Source organism: Corvus brachyrhynchos, unplaced genomic scaffold (assembly GCF_000691975.1).
Source record: "Corvus brachyrhynchos isolate BGI_N302 unplaced genomic scaffold, ASM69197v1 scaffold70, whole genome shotgun sequence".
Lineage (NCBI taxonomy): Eukaryota > Metazoa > Chordata > Aves > Passeriformes > Corvidae > Corvus > Corvus brachyrhynchos.
The window spans coordinates 3207841-3232367 of NW_008236217.1; the positions used below are offsets into that span (position 1 = coordinate 3207841).

At 37.4% G+C, this 24527-nt stretch overlaps 1 protein-coding gene across 1 annotated transcript in view; it reads left to right on the forward strand.

Annotated features, from left to right (window-relative positions):
- GALNT2 (polypeptide N-acetylgalactosaminyltransferase 2) overlaps positions 1 to 24527 on the forward strand; it is an 82073-nt gene that overhangs the window by 21875 nt on the left and 35671 nt on the right. Inside the window, exons 2-3 of the mRNA XM_008643298.2 lie at positions 15284 to 15374; positions 21444 to 21597. Coding sequence (XP_008641520.2) covers positions 15284 to 15374; positions 21444 to 21597 — 245 coding nt within the window. The remainder of the gene's footprint in view (positions 1 to 15283; positions 15375 to 21443; positions 21598 to 24527) is intronic.

Here is a 24527-nt window from a genome sequence, read left to right on the forward strand (position 1 = left end):
TCTAAAATTTGAATTGTGTTGTTTTTCTTCAGTGATGCTAGCAGCAGTGGTTTATAGTCAGTGGAATGAACTGATGGTTAAGACAGAATCAGTATCTTCCATTCAAGTGTAGTGTAAACTTCAGTGTATGAGTTTCTCTGTAAGTTTATCTTTGCCTCAAGCAGGTTGATTTCATAAATGCAAGATCTTCCTGTGTCCAAAAATAATCAATAAACACAAATAAAGTGTGCAACGCTTCAGGCTTACTTTAACCAAGGATTGAACCAAGATCATTCTCCAAGTTGTTGCTTGTAGTTGTGCATTTACTAAGATGTTTCTATTACTGTATCTGAAGAGAATTTAAACTAATAGCCTGATTAAAAAGCAATTTACTTATAATGGTTTTCCTTAAAAGAAAACCTATGGCTCTCATTGTAGGTTGTGGATTTTAACAAATGTTCAATTTGCTTTTGTTTTTCACCTACTTAAATGGGATTCTAAAATTGTAAGTTCCTGCTTATGACTGACAATTCACCTCTTTCATCTTTAGCAGTGGGCCAGTTGTTTTCACTAACTCAACCAGAAAAGAGAATTCCCTTGGTAGTAGTGAAAGCAGCTGATACAAAAATAAACACAATAATTTTGTGCAACACGTGTTCCAAAAAAATTTATTGTATTTGTTTGCCTATGAAGGAAAACTCTCGGCCATTTGCTTTAATCAGGGGCATTTTTCTGTGTGTAAGAAAGCTTAGACGCTGCCTCTATATAATCTCAGCATTATTTATAAATATGTCCAATTGCAACAAATGGTTAGCACTGGATATGTAGCTGATAATGAGTTTTTGAGTGTTTTGCCTTAAGTGCTGATGTTAAAAGGTTCACAAGTGTGAGAGATTGTAAAATCGGTAGTTTCTCTGTGTGTGGCTTTGAAGCAGCAGCAGAAGATAGGCAAACAGTGTTTAATAGTGTTTTAGAACCAAATACGATCACCCAGAATTATAATGTATAGGTTCTCCAGCTAATGCTCATGGTAAGCAACTTCTCTTTATAATGCCAGCGGTTAAAGAAGTTTGGTGAAAGGGAAAGGGACAGCCTAGTGAAATACAGGATTGGAACAGGTTTTGATGTTAGGTTGAGGAAATAGAGCTGGTGACTTTCAAAAGCAGTATCAGAACAAACAAAACATACTCCTGTTTGTGTTACAGCTCCATTCAGTGGCACCTGATGAGTTTGAGCATCAAGGAATTCTACTCTGGTTTTAAGGACTAATTAATCCTCTTAGAGGAGAGGAGTGTGAGTGCATGAGTGGAAAAGAAAAAGAAGAGGAAGATTGGAGACATCAAGCAATATTGCTTGGGGCTGGCAGAAGGGTACCAGACACTTGGCTTTTGGAAAGTAGCATGCAGTGACTGGAGAAGTTAACGTGTATCTCCCTCTTCTTAAATTGTTTGTAAATGTTCCTTTATGTGGTTGTGTAAATTTGGGTGATTTTATCTTTCAGGATTTTCCTTAGCACTTTTTATTTTCGGCTTTGATCTCAACATGTGGGTAATATCTATCAACAGAACAATGCACACAATGAGAGCAGGTGACCTAATCTATGTCTCTGTCTTTATCTGTGCTTTCCAGCAAGTGAAAAATAAATGAGTTTTCAAGGTGACTATATGTTTAATAATAAACCTTTTAAAGCTGCTGTTATCTGAAACATATTTGTCCAGTGGTGAGAATTAAATGTCAAAGAAACACTTACTTTGAATTGTTACTTGGTAGTTCTGAAGTATTTCTTCATTTTCTCTAGGAAGTTTGGTTTTTTTTCTGGTTTCGTGTGTGTGTCAGACCTTTTTTTAGGCCTTCCTCCTGACCCAGAAAACTCTTTTGACAGACTATTCTCTTCTTTCCTTTCTTATTAGTCTTCCACGTTCTGCTTTTGAATCTGTTGCTCAATTCAAAATAGACTTCAATGTGTCATCTTTGATAAGCTGTTTGAAAGAAAATAGACAATGTAGCAGATAAGGGCAGATCAGATTATGACTTCCCTGAAGGAAAGACTGTATCATGAATTTAAATATTTGTAGCTCCTTGTGGGTAAAGATTAGAAAGCCTAATTTCTCATGGCCTTAGTTTATAAATGCTCCTGCTTGTGTAGTTCTGTTACCCATTGTAGTCTTAACTGAAATCTTAAATTATGGTAAAGGTGCATTTAGGCTGCAATTCAACTGTTAATCTGGGTATGTGAGTCAAAATATAAGGAATTTTGGCAGATCATATTTACTCATTAGTCTAGAAACAGCTTTTGAGTTATTAGTCTGAGAAATGTGCTACACACTATTTCTCTGAAGCTTAGTTTGCGACACTCAGCTTGTGTTCTATGGCTCAGTATTTTGGTGCTTTTTTCCCAAAATACAAGCAAAATGGGGTAAGGCATTAGAGCAATGTGTGGGGGTTCTAAAACCTGGTGGCTCTAATTTTTTGACAGTGTAACTGGTCTAAAAAGTCAAGCCAGTTGACTGCACCCACTTCATTTATCCACACTATTCAAAGCAAGTCATTAAAAATATAGGACATTCTGACTCATGTAGTTTGAATTCCTTCAAGTTTGATAACTTGTTTTTTATTCTCTAAATATTTTAGGATCTCTCTTATCTTTAAGGACTTTTCTAATCCATGTGACTTTATTCTACCAGCTAAATTTGCGAATGATGCTATGGCTTGGGCTCAAGATGTTTATTACTATTGTTTTTCTTAGGTTTTGTGAATTCTTGTTGCTCCGTAGGTTTTGTTTTGGTTGTGTCTTCTTTGTGGTAATGTATATTTCCGTTTTTTTATTTGCTGTTGTGCTATGATAGTGATTTCAACTCTTCTCTCACTTGCCGGAGACCAATTAATTCTATTTTTTTTTTAATAATCTAGTGGAAGTTTAAATTACTTGTTAGGATTTTTTTGTACTTTTAAAAGTGTACTTGATCTCCTGCCCTGTACCTCCCCCCAGTTTTCTAGTACAAAGTAAGTCTGTGGTTAACTCTGTATATGCATGCGTGTATATGTTTTTGTGTGTGCATATATATGCATGCATGCACATCATGCACATGAATACAAGGAGTCTTTCTCCTCATATCCTTTTTTTTTCCTCATCTACCTTGGGATGACTTATGTCTTAAATGTCAGTATATGGTCATATATAGTGAGAAGAGGCGGAGAGCTCAGTGTTAAAAATAGTGGGGCAGTATGTGTTGTGAAAACACTAGATGATAGGAGTGACATTTTGCTCTTGTCTGTTATATACTATTCATGACTTCCAAACTAGATGACAGCTTTGACCTCATCTTTTGACATTTTTTGACCTTAAGGTTGATCTTCCATGTATTTGGATGTCTTCTAGAGAATGGTAGCTCATAAAGTTCTGCAGAAGGGTTTAAATTTTGACTGAGAAATTTCTAATAGTTTGAGTTAGGCAGCCTTAAACTGGAGTCTGGGTTGGAGTAATTTTTCCTGTTGGACTCTTTTGAGTTGTTAAATTTCAAGACTTTTCTTTATTTTGGGAGGTTTGAGAGCAGCACAAAAGCTTTCTGCACTGCACTTGGCTTAGCCGTCATGCTTGGATCAGGCTTTAATTCTGGCTCCCCCCTCTTACGTCAGTTTCTATGATAAAGGCTCTTTGTGGAGGTTGTGTGAGATCTCCGCTAAGGGTGCACAGTTGGTGACCTCTCCTCTGAGAGGCTGCAGATGAATAGGCCATAACTTCAGCAGACTTGAGTCCCCAACCTTTTCTTGTTAGGCCTTAGCATCCAGGAGGAGGTTTTCCATCTCTCTTTAGAAGGAGATTAACTCCAGTGTGCCTGGGTAGTGTGAAATCTCCTTGCTGCTTGCAAGTGTGCAGAATTCCTGGGGTGCCTCAGTAAATTGCTCAGTCTTTTCTAAACTTTTTTCCCCTTGGTCTTTCCCATGAATAAGTTTGTGTATTGTTAACTTTGTGCTCCCAGGTCTGATAGATATATCTGATACACAGTGAGAATATTGAATGTTTTGCACACAGGACCTAAATTGTATCTAAAGGGCTCAATTTATACACTTGGTATAAAATTTGCCTAAAATTACTGCTCCTCTCTGTGCCTTACAATCTGCCTTTGCTCAGGGCTGAACTAACAGGATCCCAGCTTGAAGGACTACTCTTTCATGGAGTACAGACAAGCTAATGCAGCCCAGATTGGAGGAAAGGCAGTGCTGTGTGCGAGGAGCAGCAAGGCAAAATGCCTAATTTTCTGCCTTGAAGCTCTGTGTCTGTGTGGTCAAAATTTTACTAATAGAGTGCTCTGACATCAGCTTCCTGTAACAGCATCAGTTTGAGGGTTACCCTTAGTAGACAAAAACCCTCCAATCTTTTTCTTTTCCAGTTGGTGCCTTACTGCAGAATGGTGTCTTTCAAAGGAATAATGTTATACAGTTTTATTTTGTGTTGAGCATAGATACAAAGATCCACATTGCCTGCTTCAGGTAGAAATCTTAGTATTAAAGTTTGGCAGAAAAAATTTGAAGTATAGATGTCCATTATCTCAGTAGTGATTAATGTTTCTTCCTTCTGATGCAGGGGTCTGTCTTCCAGACTTCTTGTCCTGTTTCTCATAGGCATTTGTTTCATTATGGGATTGAGTTTTGATTTAGTAGTCCAGAGTATTGCAGATGAGTGATGCTGTCTGGGTCTGGCAAAAATCAAAGATGTTATTGGCAAACATCTGTGTGGATTTTGTAGTATGGAGCCTTTAATGTTTAATGCATTAATAGATATAATTTACTGTCAGAATTTTTGAACTGGACAAAAACTTTTTTTTTTTTTTATTTTTTTCAGTAAAAGTCTTAACTTTTAAACACAGATGATGAAAAGTAATACTGAGTGTACTGTGTCACATGCCCAGAGCTGCGGAGACCTGATCATAAATCCTACTGTTGAGATAGAGAGAAAATATGCAGAGAGTTATTGAAGGCAGAAGTCATCTGTCAAGCACAAGCTTCCTCTGAAGGTTATTTAATTAGAGGAGTTACTAAGTAATTTTTCAGACTTCTGGGACTTATTCCATCTCTTTGTGTTCAAAGATGACCTCTTTGAAAGAGGTATAAGGAAATGGTTTCCTTGTTTTTCAGTGCCTTGCTTTCTGAATCTGAAGATTAACCTTTTTCCCTTTTAAAACAAAAAGTTGTGATTTTAAAATCAGTCTTGCTTTTTCTTTTCTTATTATATTCTTAGAGACCAAAGCAATGCTCTTGCATTCTACAGAAAAGTTCCAAGACACAGCAACTTTAATTCCTTTGTCTCAGTCTATCTTCACTTTCCTTATATGACTGTGGTAACCTTCCATTATGGCTGAGAAAATGTAAGTGTGATGTTGTGTTGCTTTATTGCATTGTAGCCCTACAGATCTCATACAGCAAAACATTCAACTTGTTAGCTGTATCTTGCTCTTTTTTTCTTTCTTTTTCCTTAATGCAAGAGTTTTCTTGGTTTAACAATTTGTGTTGTTGTGGTATAATAGTCACCTTTCCCCTTTGCTAGCAAACTGTGGATGTGAGCTACAGCAGTTTGGTTTTAGATGTAATTGCATTTCTGATGTCCTTTTGATCTCAGTTACGTTTGCAAGTTTAAATATTTGTAAACCAAAATTAAGTGAGGAGGGTTTAGTTCCAATTGCTTTCTGTTTCTGCTCTCTGTGCTTCAAGATGCATGTACAAGTTATGGGAATTTTTTTCTTCTGTTCTTCCTTTCTGCTGCATCTGGTTCTTGTATTGCTGGTGAGCGATTTTCTTACTGCTTCATTCAGATCTATATAGGGGGAGATTTGGGTTGTTGGAATACTTCAGTATACTTAAGTTTTTGGATGCATTCATGTTGAGTTCTGCTTATTTATTTAATACTTCACTTTTCTTTCAAATATTTAACTTCAGTTTCCTGGACTTCCAGAAAATGAGACTTTCTCGTATAACTAAATATGAAAACAAAATTTTGCTTTCTGTGCTTTCCCCTTTCTTCCTGTGCAGAAGCTTTTTTTTTCTTTTCTTTTTTTCTTCAGAGAGCTAAGAGCAAGCAGTGATGAGTTTGAATTCAAAGAGGATTAGGGGTAGGACTTTAAAATACAGGCTAATTCATCAGACATTTCTAATACTGTAGAATTAACAAGAGGTGGCATTAAATCATGCCTGAGCATTTGTTGAGTAATTGCCTTCTTTCAAGAAGAAAAATTTGTAGTGGTTTTGAGTGATGGGTGGTTTAATGTTGCAACTAAACTTGTAATCCTTTACTTGTAATGGGAACACCCCTTTCAGCACTTTTCCCCCTGCTACCCTAGCTGGGAATGCTTCCCTTGCATCCAGTACCTCAGATAATTTAGTGCTTGGTCCTGTGGTTTAAAAAAATCCCACCCAGCGAAATGATACATCCATATCCTCCCCAGCTCACTGTCAAGTCAGCCAAATGAGTTGGATCACCTGGTCTGCCACACCAGTGTGTATAAGGGGAGAAGTGGGGACATTCCACGAGTTCAAGATGGAGACGTGGTGAGATGTGAACAGCCCCTGTCAACAGCAGCTGGACTGTACAGCAGCTGTCTTGTCAGAGTAAGCAGCATCAGCTCCATGCTTGCTTTGCAAAGCATTGCACCAGTTTAAGATGATGATGTCCTTCTGGTTTCTTCCCCTTGTTGGACTAGTTGTTCCATGGGCTCTTTCATCTGCTTTAAGTAGAATCAACTGGGATTGTTAAACAGGAATCTAATCTCAATAATTTTTTGAATGACTAATAAGGCCTCTGTATCCCTTGGATCTGAATTGGGGCCTGTCGTATTAAGCTACGTAATGTTCAGGTTTCACATCTTGGAAAGCACTCAAGTGAGAAAATGAATAGGCACAGTAATTCTCAAACAAGAGCTGGGGAGTTTGAAAGAAGCACAGTGGGCAGATACTGTTTGTGTATCAAGCCATGCCCTGTTTGGAAGTAGTTGCCACTTCTTCAACCTTTTCCCATTCCAGAAATGGATCAATTAAAACAAAAAACCCAGGACAAACAAAAAAAAATATTACTTGCAAGCATTAGAAGGTATGGGATAAGCATGCTAAAATTATTGCTACTGCCTAGGTATGTGCCTCAAAACACCTTTTAACTCACACCAGATATGACGACAAAATGTTCCTTAGAGGTGAATATACCTCTGCACCTGAATATAAGGTGCTTATACCTAAGATGCTTTTAACAAGTTGCAAATGGTAAGGTTTTGTTTCCAAGTTCTTCTTTTTTGCTGTTGAAGTTTTGGGGTTGCTTTTTTTTTTGCTTGCTTATCTATAACAAATCAGATCAATCAGCCTGTTTTGATTGATGATGATTTATGATTAATATATTCTTGGATTTTTTTTCCCAATCTGGCACAACTAAAAGAGCAACTTAAAAGCTATTGGTGCTGAGTGTGCACTTACTTTTATAAATCACGTAACTGTGTCTGCACTGACAGATACTGATGGAATAGAAGGCTGTTTTCAACATTATTAAAAAAACCCACATGAACTAACTTTTGAAAGAAATGTCTTTTGTCACCATCAATCTTTCCTTTTGGAAACTTAAACTGGGTGATAATAGCCTTAGGTGTTACCCTGAATTTAAATAATCACTGCAAATGTTTTGTGATGTTTTATTTTCATAGTCTGTGGCAGGTAATGCAGACAGTGAGATTTTTTTTTTGAGGCATGATGAATTTAACAGGAAACACTGGATACTGTTTGTGACCTGCTGCCATCTTTAGAGACGTTAATTCCTTGCTTTCAAAGCTACTGGTGCACTTGAGATTATACCCTTCTATCAGTACCAGTACCCTTGTATGTTTCTCCTACACTTCCCCCTTGCCCCGCCATTGCCATCTATCCTTGTACATTTATGCAGCATCATGAATCATGAGGATTGAGTGACCTTAGAAAAAACAGTGAAACATTTTCGTGGCTCCTCTGCAGTGTTTTTGTCCATTCACATTCTGTCTGGTGTATGAGACCTTCCCCTCACTTCTGCTGTTTCTGTGGAGAGGTGAAAATCAAGCCAGAGAGAGATCCATTTTGCTTTCTGGTGTTTGGGCACTTCACAGCAGGTGCTGATTCTGCTTCTGTCTGTGGTGGCCTCTGTGGAAATCTTTGGTTGGCAGGGCTTCTTTCAACATGGAAGACTTAGATAGAAGTAGCCTTTAGCAAGAAGATGTGTTCTTACCCGCACTCTGTGTGGGGGTGTGTGTCATTGCATTGTATTGACTGTCAGTCTGACAATCACTTTAGATCTAACAGTGTTTTTTCACTGTAGAGCTGATGGAATTCAAAGGGGTGTTGTAGTTTCTGGGGTTTGTGAGTTTTTTGTTTCCTCTTTCTGGTGGTATACTAGATTGCCAATTTTGTGAGGCAAGTAATGTTTAATTCTCTGCTTTACTGGTAGGTGGTAAGGTTGTCCACTTAGTTTTGACATTTATCACTAGAGTGGATGAAGTCTCTAGGCAAAAGGGAACATGGTTTATTAGAGGTTACCTGGAGCAGGGTACCAGAATTCTCTCTAAGCTGTAAAAGTGTTGAGGGTTTGGGGTTATTTTTAATGTCTTTAGGATCACATTATGATGACAGGTACTTACAGAAAAATTAATTTTTTTGTAAAATACTGAAATACAGTCTAAAACTGTGTAGGATTTGTGGGCTCATAAATTAATCCCTTGTATATTATACCAGTGTGGGTATTTGGGGGATAAGTCATGCTGCTACTTTTAGGGAACTAATGAAAATTTACAGATAATCTTAAATATATTTGCATGCAAATCTTCATATTTAATAGCTGATCTATACTTAAATGCTTACTTCTTGAATAGCCTGACCTGCCCTACCTGGGGTTTTCTGTTGCTGCTTGGCTTTTGTCAGTTTAGGTCTATTGTGCCCAGAAATTAAGTTGAACCAGAACTTCCAGTTGATCCCAATTACTGTACAAATAAGTCTTCAACTGCAAAGACCTTCCTCAGAGAATATATATACTTGTTTTCCAGAAACTTCAGATAAAGCGTTATTTTTGTTTAATCCATTCTAGGTTTAGAAAATGTCACATTTTATAGTTGTTTTAGTACTTCAGGTAGTGCCTTTAAGCTCCAAAATATGTACTTTGCGCTAAGTAAAGGTAACATTTACAGAGATGGTAGGACACTAAGGCATTTAATTTTGTCTAGAGAGTACACCTTATAGTAATTGCCATTTTCAAAATGTTTTTAGTGTATTCACTGAGAGTATATCTAAACACATTTCCTATGCATGGAGCCATCAAGGTATAATCCTGATGCTTTTCCCTGCTTTTTTTGAGAATTTAAAATTGTCTTCTTATGAGGGCTGTGTGTGTTCACCCTGATGGAAGCTTCTATTTTTGTTTTGAGTACTTAAACATACAAAAGGAATGTACCTTTGACAGCAATTTACTTACACTGAGTAAAGGAGTGAGAATGAAATTAAATCATGTTTGCTGTAATAATTTTGGGCACCAACAGTGATAATCAAACATTGCAAAGTATATAGTTTTTCAGTGTTTTTCGTATTTATTTATGCTTCACTTCCTGGTGTGCTTGGAAATGTCTGCTTTAGTATGCTGAGCAGGTTGGCAGTCAAAGGAAGTTAGCATTTGTTTATGGGTTTTTTCCTGCTTGTCTTTTCTGTAAGAAGCGGCATTCCAGGCATTTTCAGAGGATACTTTTTCTCTGTTTTGTACAAAAGGTTTTTGCTGAGAAGGGAAGAAGTGAGTGCCCCATAATGTAATTACATTAAATTGCTAGAGTGCTTGCCTGGCACACAGGAAAGCTGGATTCATTTACTGCAGCAAGAGGGACTGGAGTCATGTTTCTGGAGATGCCTTAGGAAGGAGGCAGTGAGTGAGTGCTGGGTCAGAAAGCAAGTCGAGCTGGACGCTGGACTCTGCTGAACATCTTCCTGAGTTGGGAGGAACTGGTGCTTCAGGGCTTACTTAGCCAATGTGATAGCTAATTAAAAGATTGTAAACTGAATTGGGGTGGGGGGAAGAGGCACATATTAAGTACAGAAGGAGATACTAAGCAGTGGCAAAGAAGCTTGGGCTTTGGCTTTGTCAGTGTCTTAGTCAGCTGTCTGATTCTCCGTGGCTTTGAGTCCTTTTCTTCAGTAACTAAGCTTTGCGAGGAGCCTTTATGCTTGGTTTAGGGATGTAAACTTCAGCAGGCATTAAACTGTTGCAATGCCAAGTGCTGCTCCACGCAACATGGAAGTGCTTCCGAGTGTCTGGTCCCAAGTACGTGGTCAGGACAGAAGTGTATGAAGTCCTGAGAGGAGCTGTCTTGCAGTGAGAGCACCCCTTCCAAAATGATCACTTCATTTGACTGATCTGTACTGCTGGATGCAGCACAGCCTTGTATTAGGCCAGCTGGATTAAATGAGGCTCTTTGAAGATGCTGCCAGTATATGCTTTTCTCTTGGAAAATCACTAGTAGAGGAAAATCTGTCTGCAGTAGTCCTTGCCTAAAAACAAGTTCTGAAATGGATATTAAGTCTTAATATGTTATTTTGTTCAACAAGGATACATTTCTCAATTATTTTCTCTGAATGTCCACCGGCCCAGGTAGCACATAACTCCCAGCCATCTCCTGTGCCCAAATGTTGCATGATGTTCATCATCTAGATTGGCCTGTGAGAGGAATGGCTGGTATTGGGGACACAGTCAGCTCCCACTTGAGGTATTTCCAACCTCAAGAGCTTTTCAGAGATCTGTGTTGACTTGCTACTTGTAAGGTCTGTGTGATATCTTAATGTATCTAAGGATGTTTCATGTTGTTAAGTTGTTCTCTTGATAGGAAGCCACTGTGGGGTTGAAATCTCTGCTATACTGAGATCTAGTTCGTAGCAGTTAAATGTCAAATCCGTGATACTTGAAACTATAATTAAAAGGAAGAAATGTATTGTGAGACAAAAATAGGAAAAACAGTAGTGGTTTTAAGTGTGGTTTTAATTTTTTTTTAATAGAAGCAATACCTAGGGACTTGGAACAGTTTAAAATTGGTTTTGATGCCAAATGAAATAACTGACAAAAAATTGTGTTGCAATGCTTGTAAGGAATATAATATTCAATGCATACAAATATACCAAAACTAGAAGGGTAAGTGGTCTGGAAGATTCAAGTAATGGTAATGAAATTATCCTCTAATGTACATGTGTGTATAATTACAGCTTTCTAAACTCAAATTGAGTACTCTTAAATTTCTCATGGAATACGATGTCTTGTTGTATATATGTAGAAATGCTATAAAAATGTTTGAATCCTGCTTTGAATTTGAACTACCTCATTGTTTCCCTGCAGCAGAGCAGCTGCAAATGTGTAACTAATAATTTCCTGAAACAATTTTTTTGAGTTCAGTTCTCAGAAGTGGGGTTTGATGTTGCATTTTCAACATATTTCAAATTCAGTCTCTCAGGTAGTCTTAATGGAGTGAGTGAGTTGAGCAGGAAAAGAAAAGTGAGCAGTAATAGCAAGGTTTGTCAGTAGATGGGGGCTTTCTGAGGCATGGAGACCTTATAGTATCCTGAAAGAAAAAGTTGCTGCACTTCAGTGATTAATCAGCCTAAAAAAACATCCACCTCACCCTTAGTTTACTCAATTTACCATAACGAATTGTGCAAGGTCATTGCTGCAAGGAATGTTTTAACAAAATGTTAAGTAAATGTACGTCACTTAGTTTCAGAGCTTTGGGAATAGCAAAGGTATTTAGATAATTGAATTTAAAAATTACATTTAATGTACATTTATTTGTTATGTTTAAAATATTACTGCAGTATTGTTGTAATATTGCCCAACAAATGGACTTGAAAGGTTGCAATTTTGTTTCTTTGCATGTCTTCTAGTACTGATTCAGAAATTAGTGGGAAGGAGTGGCATGATGTGTGAAATTAATATATGCCAAATCCCTGCAACACATGCATTTTAGCTGGCGTGCGCTTATTTTCTTGTTGATATGTCCTGGCCTAAGAAAATAACTGCATGAACAATGACCACAAAGGTTTTATTATAGTGGTGTTCTGTGTAAATCTAATGAGTGGTTAATGTCTCTGGTATTTGGCAGCTACCTTTTTGTTTTCAATAACCTTAAAATAGTTTTCCATGTGCATTTGCATACTCAGTTGTAGCCTGATATTGCTGGCTCTTTTTAAGACTGTCAGGAAAATATTATTGTAAAGTATTAACAGTATTTTAATATAGAAAAATACAGTAGCCTTTTCAGTTTTTATTCATTAAATCTCCCTCTTGTGCTCTCATGATTAAAGAGCTGTGCCTCCTCTTAAGCAGTTTAAGTTGCTTTCAATCTTCCCTTAAGCTTAGCTTTCTGTATGAATGCATTTTGTCAGTGCCAGCATTGTTGTCTTCTGCCAAGAAGATTACTCCTCAAAAGCAAGTGGCTTTTTAAGGTCACATTAGAAGCTGAGATTTTGTTTCACTCTAAGCAAGATGAAAAAGCTTAGAGCATTATGGTGTAGCCATCGCCACTCTGTCTGTGGTGATGGCAACATCATAATGCCATTTGACCATATGGCTGATTCCTGTATAGCACCAAATTAACATGCTGAAGCAATGTGCAGTCAGAGATGTAAAGAAACTGGTAGTATTCATGCCTATGGTTTTACAAACTGCTTTTATCTCTTTTTGTGCTCTCAAGTTCTTGCTAAAGGGTATAACATTGTTTGCGCCTGAAAGGTAGGGGTTTCCCAGTTGTACTTTCCAAATTCTTAATTGAGTGAAAGTTAGTGCTTACAATAGAATATCAGTTTTAGCTGACTCGCTGATTTTAGAGAAGAAAACTGCCACAAAGTCCTAATCCAGGGCACAAAGTTCAAGGTTAATATCCCTTAATGCTCATTCTGCCCCATCACAATACTGTTTTATAAGGAGTCCTAGGAGGCAAGTTGAACATCCAACAATATGCAGTGTGGCAACTTCCATCCCGGCAGCTTGGCTCACCTCAGAATGTCTGAAGGCTGTACCAAGTAGTTTCCTGAAAGTGTCAAATTTGTAAGAATTCAAAATGGCATTTGACCGTAAGATTTCTGCATCTAACTTTGCCTTTGGTAGTTTATGTTTATTTTATAAAAATACGAAACACAACAGCAATAAAATCCAAAGTGAAAGAACTTGATAAATAATTACGCTCAATGGCGTGTGTCCTTAGCTAGAAGGATTAATGGGAAGGCAAAGTTTTACCCTAAAGACTTAAAGGGAGGGGGACAATGAGGAAGCACTCGATAGTTTTTGTTTTGTTTAATTACAGGAGAAACCCTTGCATTATTGTTTTGATTGTTTAGCAGATGTTTTGCATTTATTTTTTAACTTAGGTATTTTTTAGACTCATTACAGTCATCTGGAATAGTGAAGAGCTTCATTGAATTTTGCAGCTACAGTTGATACTTCGACTTAAGTGTTTCTGTAGTGTTTTTAAAATGGTGCACAAAGCCAAATTTCACAAACTAGTGAAATACAACTTTCTCAAAACACAGAAAGCATCTGTTTCACTTGTGCTGGTGGGACTCATTGCACAGTGACATATAACTTCTCTCATCAGTGTGAGTCAAACATTTTCTTGAAATGTATTGTGTGGCTTTGGGAGAGAGTGTTTTTGTGTTGGTGTGGGGTTTTTTTGTTATTTTTATTGTTGTTGTCCTAAATCTTTCTTTAAGCAGTGGTATCAATTGACCTCCACAAGGCCCAGTAGCCAAAAGTATGTACCAATATGGTGATATGTAGTGTAAGACCCTGGTCAAATTCCTTCTCTCCAGGATCCTTGATGCATGATGCTATGAAAAGCATGCATTGGTAGCATTCATTTTTAAACTGATTTATAAAACCCTGTATTTCTCAGGGGGGAAAAAAGCATCTGTATTTAGTTTTAATTTTCAGTATTTTAGAAATCTGTTGCCTTTTTTCAACATATTTCTAAATATTAGTGCCCACTTAGCACTTAGATGCTTAAGCAGAATTTACATTGGAAAGTTCTGAGATGTCTGGGGACAAGCTGAAATGGTATAATTTGTGGTCAAAATGTTCCCCAGCATAAGTTTGGCCTGTTCCAACTACTTACTATTCCATCAAAGAACTCCCAGCTGTGGCTTAGGAGCTGGGACGGCAGAGACATTTTCCAGTATGCACTTCATAAACCAGCACCCTGCTCTGGAGACTGGCAGATTCCTATAAGAGATAAGAACTGTTCTGCACTGCTTGGCTCCGGGGCCTGGTAATGTTTTTAGGTGCACTGACAACACTACAGCTATACTAACCAGTATCTTCTTGCATGCTGTAGTAAAGGTCTTGTCTTTAGCAGGATAGTGCCAATATAACTGGTTTTGTAAACAGGACTCCTTCGGTGCAGATTTAGAAAAGGGAACGGAATTTCTTTTGGCAAGTGTGCAAGAACAACAGAAGCTGATGGCACTTAAATCCTTTGGCTAAGTGTAGCGTGCAAATTGGCATACAGTCCATGCAGTTGCTAGTTCTTTCTTGTTTTAAAGTGAGCCTCTTCTCCACTTCTTCCAAATGCATAATGGAGTAATTCTGACGTCATATTTTGTGTTTTTGTGGTAATAAGAATGCAAAAAAGTGGTGGTTGTGGTTTTTTTTTTTTTTTCTTTCTCGGTTGAAATGAAAATGAGATTTACAGGTTCAGAATAAATGCTGGAAACTGGGGGAGGGCATTGATGAAATTCTTTGCCCCCTCCCCACCCCCCATCTAAATGGTTATAACATCAATATCTCTGGAATCACAAATCCAGCAGAATTGCCTGTGAAGCCTAGAATAAACTCTGATGAAATTAACTCATGAAAATATTTTGGAAGTATTTTTCCAATAGTAAGGCTGCCATTCTGGAAATAACTGCTAGATAACCTGATTTCTCTTTTCAAATAACTTTCTATTTAGGCTGTTCTTGCTAGAGCAAGGCTTTCTTCAGGTCTTGCTTAACCTTTTTGTCTTTGTAGCTCCTTGGAATATTACTGATTAAAAAAAAGAATTCCATCTTTCCTAGTAGATTTCCTTTTTTTTTTTTTTCCAAAGAAGAATTTATGCAATTAACTGCAAAAGTCTGTCTCAATCTTTGTTCTGTTTTTCAAGTGATGGAAAAAATAATCATTGTTTCTCTTAAAATCCTTGTTTTCTTGGACCACTCTAAGTTTAAAATCTGGAAGACATAGTTATTACTGTTTGCTTTGAAGACACAAAACTAAATTAAGATTATTTTAAACATTATGTACTTTTTTCAGGAGGACCCAAATGATATTGACCCCAAAAGGAAAGAAGTGCGTGGCAACGATGGGGACGACAAGGCACAAAGTGTGGAGACACTCCCTCCAGGTATTGCAGTACCATTTATTAGCCATGAAACATTTATCATTGAAAGCCATAAAACACTGCAGTTGTTCTGATTCTAAAAATTCTTTGTAGTTTGAAAGTGCTAGGATTATTTCAGCAACATGTACTTCTCTGTTCTTACAGCTTCAGCATCCTTAAATCTTACCTGTTTCACTGCTCCTTTGAGTTTAAAACAATAGGGAATGTGGTTCTTTGCTAGTATGCTTGTATTGTCCTTCAATAGGTTTGAGATACTGTAAAAGCCTCTGGTGCAAAAGTAGTCCATTTCTCTCTGTGGATGATGCTGGCAGGCAACAGACAAGTCACCTTGGGACTGTTATTTTGACTGAAGATTCAGCCAAGGTTCATACTTTTTAGATTTTTTTCTAGCTTTTGATTTGGCAGATTTTCATAACTGTGCTGCTGGTGTGCTTTATTTTTTCTCATACTTGCTCAGTATTTGTCACATGCTGGAAAATGACAGAGCAACGTGATTTTTATTTTGTTTGAGTGAAGTCCTCATGCCTTGAGGATGAGCTAGGAAAATTAAGTGTTACGGAATCTTCATTTCAGGTGAATGCTTTCATAAACTTCTTTTGCTGCTTAACTGTTTCACATCAATGAGATTTCATATATAGCTGCAATTCACATACTAAAGTGTAGAGAAAAATGAAAATTGAATTGGAATATTTTACACAATTGAAGATGTTTAACCTGTGAGAAGGACAGCTACTGATCAGATAGCATCACAGGTTTTGCTTCTCTTCTATTAATCTTCGTTTTTCTTACAAATATGTCTTGGCCGAACATTTGAAATACTGTGAGTTCTTGCAGAAACAACTAACCAAGGCAAGCTTTCTTTTAAGCATATGGGAAATTCCACCCCCAGGAACATGTGAGGTATGATTTTTCTTTTTCAGTCATAAGCTCTCCAGGTACATATAAGCTCTTTGCTATTGACAGCTTTTTTCTGTATCCTTTGGCCTACCTTATCCCAGCTACTGTCTGGGGAAGGGAAATAGGGCTGGTTATGTATGTATACCTTTTTGGCAAAGTCTTTATTTTGTGTATGTATTGAGAAACAAATCCCAAAAAGCTGAAGAGCCTGGCTTATTTAACTTGGTCTCTGGCAGATCTTTTCAAGTGTTTGTTCTGCTTGACAGAACTGTCTACAAATTTTGTTACTGGGGTTAGATGAGCCAATTTTGCAACTTCCAGCTGTTCTTATTTCCCCTTTTTTGAATGTTTTTGTATTCTGGGCCAAACCTTGCCCAGTGGCCCTAAGTAGCGTGTTTGAGTATTAACAGAAGTGGGAAGTGTCACAGGTTGAAAGGGAGAGCTGTCAGAAGATGGAAGGGTTGAAACTAGAAGTAAGATTGAGTGTAAAGTAGAGCAGGACACGGCTTTTTTCATTTCATATGTCGGTTAGTAGTCTCTTATGGCCTGATGTAACAGACAGGAGAATTGTTACTGCAAAATAGTATCAGAGTCTGGAATCAAGCATCAAAGGCTTCACAGACAGAACTAGACACTCTTAAATCACTATTTTCTTTATTTTCAGTAAATATAGGCAAACTTCTGAATCCTTGTGGCAGTGAAGCTCGGTATTCACATTTCTGCAGATTCTTTGCATTGTTTTAAAGTAAAGTCATCAAATTTTAGGAGGGCTTTGGTTTGGAACTTTCTTACTTTTCCGCTCAGTTTAGTAGACCTATAATTTAGGTTTCAGCATAATGCAGCAGCATCTTTCAGAACTTCCTAGAATTAAGGAATTCTTTATTATCTTTATATTAAAAATTTTTTTATATCAAGATTGAACTGTTCAGTCAGAGTGTATCCATCCTTTGTCTTTTGGTGACTTTTTGATATGCTGCAAAAGTCTATTTTCTCTTCTGTGAAAATAGTGATATTAGCTCTTGAAAGACCAACCCTGGATGGTCTGCATGGATAACTAAACCAAAACTGTATAACCAGTTGCCTGTATTGACAGTAGTTCCAGCAGTTACTCAAGCACTTTTTTTGTTAGTTAATGAAGATTTGGAACCCCTCAATGCATGTAAGTAAAAAAAAAATGTATTTATCACTTTTTATTTTTAATCATGTTGCTTTTAGGCTGTATTGAGTCAGTAAGAGGGAATGCAAGCTATCTAGAGGATTTTGTATCCATCTATTCCAAGTCTTTGTTGCCTGCTGCTTGATTGCATACAGATTTATCTGCTCTGCTTTTTTCTTGTCTATCTCGCTTCAAGCTGCTCTTACTGTTATCTGACTGACTTCTAATAGATCTGATTCCTACTGCACACAGCTGACAGAGTCTTTTGCTGCAGTCACACCCAGGCATTACCTCCTTCATGGTTCCTGAAGCCAAATTCTCTTCTTCTTTGGGCTGTCACTGCTTTTCACTAAACTTAGCGCTATGAAGTGGTCTCCTTTCTTCTTAAACTTGATTTATTCTTTCCAGACTAGTTTTGCATTTGCTGGTTTTAAAGTCTTGGAAAATGGTAAATGATACATTTAAAGGATTTATATCAAGCTCAACTTGGATGGAAACTGGGACAAAAAGAAGCAGTTTCACTGGATTTCATATTTTCCTTGTTTGTGCTCAACTTCTTGGGCTTAGAACAGTTTGTAAAATAAACACATCATGTCAAAACCAAATTTAGTACTGCAGCATAATCTGGTTCCAGGGTCTTAGTTCAGTGATTGGGGTTTGGTTTTTTACATTTATGCCTCAATTTTACTCTGGTAGCAAATTCTGCAGTTCACTTAGTGTTGTTTAAAAGACTATTTTATTGTCATCTTAGGTTTCACTATACATAAATACATTTTCTTGAATTTGAAGTTACCATTTTACCTAACTTAAGTTTGAAATAATGTGGCTGCATTTTCTGATATTCATTGCACCTGACGAAGTCACTGAAATGTAGGAAACTATAAAGCCATCTAACTCCCCGGGAGAAATTCATGCTTCTTTTTGTGTACCCTAGGGAAGCATATAACAAAAATTGTATCTATTATTGGAAAAGGTTTGTTAAACGACTTTAAAATTTAGTTGAAGATTCAGAAAGGCAAGTATGGGGAGAAATAAGATAGAATTAGGTTGTGAGCTGTAAAACCTGCCTGCAGACACATGGCAGCACAGAGAGGCTTGTGTCCGCGGAACCCTGGGGGGAGGAGGTGTCACACGGCAGACCCTACGGAGAGGAGCCGGCCGGGAGCTGACAGATGAGTGAGCAGTGAGTGATCATCCCATAGAAGAACATTGAGAAAGTGGCAACACAGGATAGGTCACGCCATGTAAGGAAATACTGTACCTTAGAAAAGTGTATAAAACCAACTCACTCCTTTGAACAAACGATTCAGATTCCCTCCCGGTCAGGGTCCAAGATTCAATTGCCGACAGGCAAGCCTTTCAGCAAAAGTAAGGCTGGATGGTTTAGTTGGCTTTGGATCAGCCTTTCACATTCCAGTAGTTAACTTGAACCTTTGTCATGTAAATGTGTGGACAGCCCATGACACATATTGTATTCATAAGGAACACATGTTTAAGAGCAATGTTTGTGACAGCATCATTCATACCACTGACGAGATGTCCTCATGATCTCTTGTGTTTTAGCTGCTCTTTCCAGTGGAAGGAAGGCAACTGGGGGAGTGGTTGTGGCTGGCACTCCTGAAATGAGCATAGCTTTAAAATCCATTCAAAGTCAAGAGTGCTTGAAAGTTGAAAATCTATATAAATGTGTTTAAGTGTACATTATATTTTGTAAAATGTTTACTCTAAAATCACTAAAATCTTTATTTTTAGGCCAGAAAAATGGTGACATTACATGTCCAGTATTTCAGAAAATATTAATCAAGTGTTTCAGATTGAACCTGTATTATAAATTAGAAGCAAGGGTGATGATATAGTTTAGTTACCAAGGAGGTTGCAGAAGCTTTGGGAAATGCTGAGGGAGAGAACTGTATGGGGGAGATGATTTTGTGATTTGTTTCTTCCAGTTTCTTGAATCAAACTGGTCTTGCATTTTGTGTAGTTTTGTCACAAGTGAGGTTTGGTGTAATTTTTCTAAATAACTGTATTGGGGTATTTGTAGCATGTTAGCTGGCTGAGGTGTAAAATTGCTATGAATTAAGTTCCTGGAAATATTTTGAAGAAAGAACTTGAAAGGCTAAGAAAAGCTTTTGTCAGTCTGTGGGCTACCAACAACAGCTGGCAAGTTTCCTTTTCAGAGTTCTGTCAGTGATGTGAATTTTAAAATCTGTATTTCTCCCTCTAGTTATTTTCTTATAGTTTCCCTTCTGGGCTGCTTCAAGAAGTGCCTATTAAATGTTCTGCAGTCTGTTTTTGTTTAACTCTCTAGTTCTGGCTTCTGTGTTGAGTGCATGTATGCGTTTTAACTTCTTTAGGATGATAATTCAGATATAAAAAATAGTTGCTTAGTATTGACTAGCTAACTCTCAAACCAGTAATCCAAAAGCATGGGGCCATCTTTCTTCATTCTCTTGGAAGTTTCTTAAAAACATACAAAAAGACTTCAAACCACCTCCCTCTCAACTTTGCTACTTTTTCCCCTACTATCTGATAACTAAATCACACCTTGGAGTCCAAGTTGCTTTTGTAGATGAGCTCCTTGGATGACGTTGAGATTAGAGGGTGCGTAATCAAGTTGTTGGTATTTGTCTGCTTTAACAAAGAACAGTTATTTTGTTTAATGATAGGAGGTGTTCTTTCATTATCAGAGTCTAGCAGGAGGTAATGTGCTGTAGTTGGCGCGTAGCTTGTGGCTAAAAAGCTGTAAATGAATGAGGCCTGCCTTAGTTTCCATGCTGTTCTGGTTGAGAGACAGAGCAAAGGCAAACCTTGGAAAATCTGAGCAACCTGTAAGTCTTGTTAACAGCTGGTAGAGTAGTATTCCCTGTATGCATATCAGCTTAATTTAGGATATGCCTGAACTGTAATATTCCTCCTGCACTTGGAGTGACATCTCTGCAACCTTCTGCTTACTGCACTTAACTGAAAGTACCTCAAAAACTTCATGTGTTAATTATGAAAACAATGACTAATAAATCCTCTTGTCTGTAATAAACAGTGACACCAAAAGACAGTTTTTGCTTTGTATCTTTTATTAATGCCAGTGGCATGTTGCTTCACCACAACTTGCTTGGAAGAAATTCTCATACCACACCTGTGTTTAAATGAAGACTGTGTTGCATTAGGACTTGACCTCTGATTTTGAGTTAAATGTGGTATAAAATTGCTAATAGATGGCATAGGTTTGTCTGTCAATAGTAAAAAGAGTCAGTGTTCAACTAGGGGTAAGAACTGGTAGTTTTAAGATACTTGGTAAATATCATACTGTTGTTTTACACCTGAAAATGGTGGGAGTCCTGAAGTTTTGTTCCTAGGGGCTGGATGTTAATCTGCCTTTCTGTGTGAGTGCCACAAGCAGTCGCATAGTAACAGAGTCTGTGTTAAAGAGGGATTAATCTGAATCAGGTCTGTTCATCGAGGAGGTTGCAGTTGGGTAATATTGGAGAGTGACCTAGTGCTCTGCCTACATGAATTTGCTGTTCTATGAGAATAATATTTTCTTGTATTTCTAAAAGGCCTGTTTCTCAAATGGTTTGATTATAACTGGCTGTGTTATTATTTACATAATGAGATAAATTAAATTATAATGTCTTTGAAGTCTGGACTGGATCTTTAGAAAACTTTTTAGCCAGATGATGTGATATTTTACTGCCTGTTGACCTGTGGATGTTTGGTTTTTTTTAAAAATGGCAATTTTGGTAGGTGGAGTTAAAAAACCCCAACACATAAAGTGGACAAGATGAAACATTGTCTGGTGATTACTTGCATAAACTGAGATCTATTGTTCAGTTTGATACTAATTTGCAGTATATTCTAGACAAATTTAATATGCAGAAGTGAGTTTTGATGTTACACTGTTAACAATACTGTTGAAGTTTAATTACTTAATTAAATATTTCATCAATTGTGATTGGATTACTGAATGCTGTTCCTTAAATCATGAATATTAAACCAGATATTTTCCTGTTTTTCAACTGTAGGAAAAGTTCGGTGGCAAGACTTTGATCAAGACGCCTACGTTGGCGCTACCGTGGTGCGATCTGGTCAGGATCCATATGCACGGAATAAGTTCAATCAGGTGGAAAGTGACAAACTGCGAATGGACCGAAGCATTCCTGACACTAGGCATGATCAGTAAGTGCCAAACTGAGCCATGTTGGCTTGGATTAGGCTTCTGTATTTATTGCTTTTGAGCTGCTTTTTCTGAAGCAGGAATTCTCCAGCTTTAGAAAGGACAGTAACAGTAAACTCACTGATCCTTGAACAGTGGTTTAAAGAACAATAAACCTTATTCAAGTTTTCTGTTTCCATTACTTCCATCAGTGTGTGTTATATATCCAAACTGGTGCTGCATTTTAGTCTCTTTTTGTTCCTGTTTATCTGATGGCATTTCTTGTTTCCTACATTTGTGAGTCTCTCTCACAGTGAGGATGATCAAACAGTGGAGCAAGTTGCCCAGAGAGGATGTGAAGTTTCCATGCTTAAGGATATTCAAAGCCCAATGCACAGCCTGCTGTAGTGGGCCCTGCTTTGAGGGAATTTGGGCTCAGAGATCTCCAGGGCCACTTTGGATCTCAGTCACTTTGTGATTGTTTGTATGTGATGATTGTCAACTCTAAATCTAAAGGAATCAATTTATGCACACCCTGGTAAACATAGGATGGAATTATACTTCAGGCTGCTTGTGTAGTTTCAGGAAACAGTACACTTCACAGTAAGGAAGGATATTATTTGCTACTGGTTAGAGAAGACCTTCATTTTCAAAAGGATTTAATAACTTGCACAAGGCTTGCTTAAAAAGAAAATGCTCATTAGGGCTTTGTAACTTAAAAATACAAAACCAAATTTGGTTTGGTTTGGTTTTAAAAACTAGGGAAGCCAGTCTTGAAACATAAAATTAGCCAACCATGTGTAGTTAATTTGCCTAACTAATTCTTCAGTTAGGATGAATGTACATTCACACTTTTGTAAGTAGAAGAAGCTGGAAAAGAAACTGGAAGAGGAGAGAGAAAAGGAAGGCTCCTGTTTTTCTCCCATAAAGCTCTTTAATCAGAAACGGCATAGTGAAGAAAATTTGTATAAAAACTCACTGTCATTTTTGAAATCCCTTGTATAATAGCATGGGTTTACGTTTCTTTACGCAAAGTATTTGTAGATGGAGTAAAGCAAGTAATTTGTTGTTAATTGAATGTCAAAGGAGGAAGAATCTGGTGTTTTGCTTGTTAACAAGAAAGCAGTGAAAAGCATGATGCCTGTGGTGTTGTACTGAGGAGTTTAAAATTACTTTTGAATTTTCTTCATAGCATATACCTTTTTTTCCCCACAAGAAATCTAACTTTTCAGATCAGATCTTCTTTTCCATGAGATCAAACTCAGCTACCAACTTTTAGAACTTTCTGTGATTCAGATATGCTGAATTTGGAATTTTTTAGATACCTAATAACCTGTGGGGGGTGGGAGGGGAGGGTAGATGTGTCTAACAGACAAAGGCTGTTCTTTGAGAATAACTTAAATGAGACATGTCTGGAGATAAATTATATTACCATGGCCATGTTTCTTTTAACTGTTAGTCTTGTGACTATATGCTGACTTGCTTAAGTGTTTTCACTAAATGGAGATGGAAAAGAACCCAGAGAGAGAGATGTTTCTGGGGAAGGACTATATCTGAGCTGGGATTATTCTTAGACTTTGCCATGGAACAGATTTAAGTGCCCATCAGTCTGTGAATAGTCATCTTTTAAAGAAAAAAACCAACCAAACAGAAAAACAAACTGAAGCAATCATTCTTACAAGCTGTCTTTAATGAGTTCTCTGCCACGTTACATTTAATTTTCCTTCTGTTTTGGGAAGAACTTTCACTGCAGAAGCTGAAAAAGCTGCATGAAATTATTTGTTTGGGAGCTGTGCAATGAAAAGAACAAAAGCAATAGCCAGAGGAAGAAGAATATCTGAGCATGTGACACTTGGAAGCATGTTAGTTGCTAATCAAATTGGAGACAACTGGGTTGAGATTTAATCTCTTGTGGAGCTGTTGCAATCTTCTTTAAGGAAAGAAAACTGGATGAGGAAATACTTTGTTTCTTCTTAAGTAACTTGTTATTAATTGTATTGATGTGCCTAAGAGGCTGTTTGTCTTTAAAGAAATTACATAGCAATATTTTTTAATTGCTGAAATTGTCTAGACTGTTTAGAAGCAGTTTATCAGGATTCTGCATTAGATATGTAGATGTGTGTAATTACACATCTCTTAATACTCTATCGTTTAGTCTTTTTTTACATCATGCAAACTTTTACTAACATGAAGACCAAAGACTTCCACTTGCTTTTTGTGGAAAAAACTGGACTGGTACTGCCAGCAGTACCAGAAAACACTTTTGGTTCACCTGTTTTAGCTGCTTGCCTTTGTTTTAATCAAAAGGAAGAAGGGAGAAACATAAGCAGAGAGAACTCTGAGCAGGAACATGGATTCTCACTCCAGCTGATGCTTCCAACTACTGCTTTCAACAAGTCTGAGAAACCTCTGGGTTTCCTTTCATTTCATGGTAGATTTTGGAGATCCAGAACGTGACAAGTGAGTGTCACAGTTGTAATAGGAAACTCAAAGAGCTGTCTTCCTGTCAGTGTAAAACAGTTTCTCAAGTGGGATGAAGGATGAAATACGCCATGTTTTTTGTGGATCAGTGTTCCCCATTTATGCTTTGGACCAGTGATTTCTGATCACATCTCCTAATTGATGTGTTGTAATGATTTTTAAGAATTACTGTTAAGTACTATAGCTGCACTAAGCTGTGTTTTCTTTCTCATTTGGCACCTATTAGGAGTTTCTGACCTCACACTCAAGTTTTATTCTTAAGTAGAGAAGAAACAAACTTTCTTGTGTCTTTGGTACCTGTTGAAGTGAATGTTCTTCTTGCACTGGTTAAAATGTGTATTTCTGTCAAAAAGTGGTTTCAAACAAATCATAGAGGTTTTGGGAAAAATTGTTAATTAAATGAACTAGTCCAAATCTCTGGGGGAAAGGATGTACTGATTTTAATGACCTATGCTAAACATTGAAGGTCTCG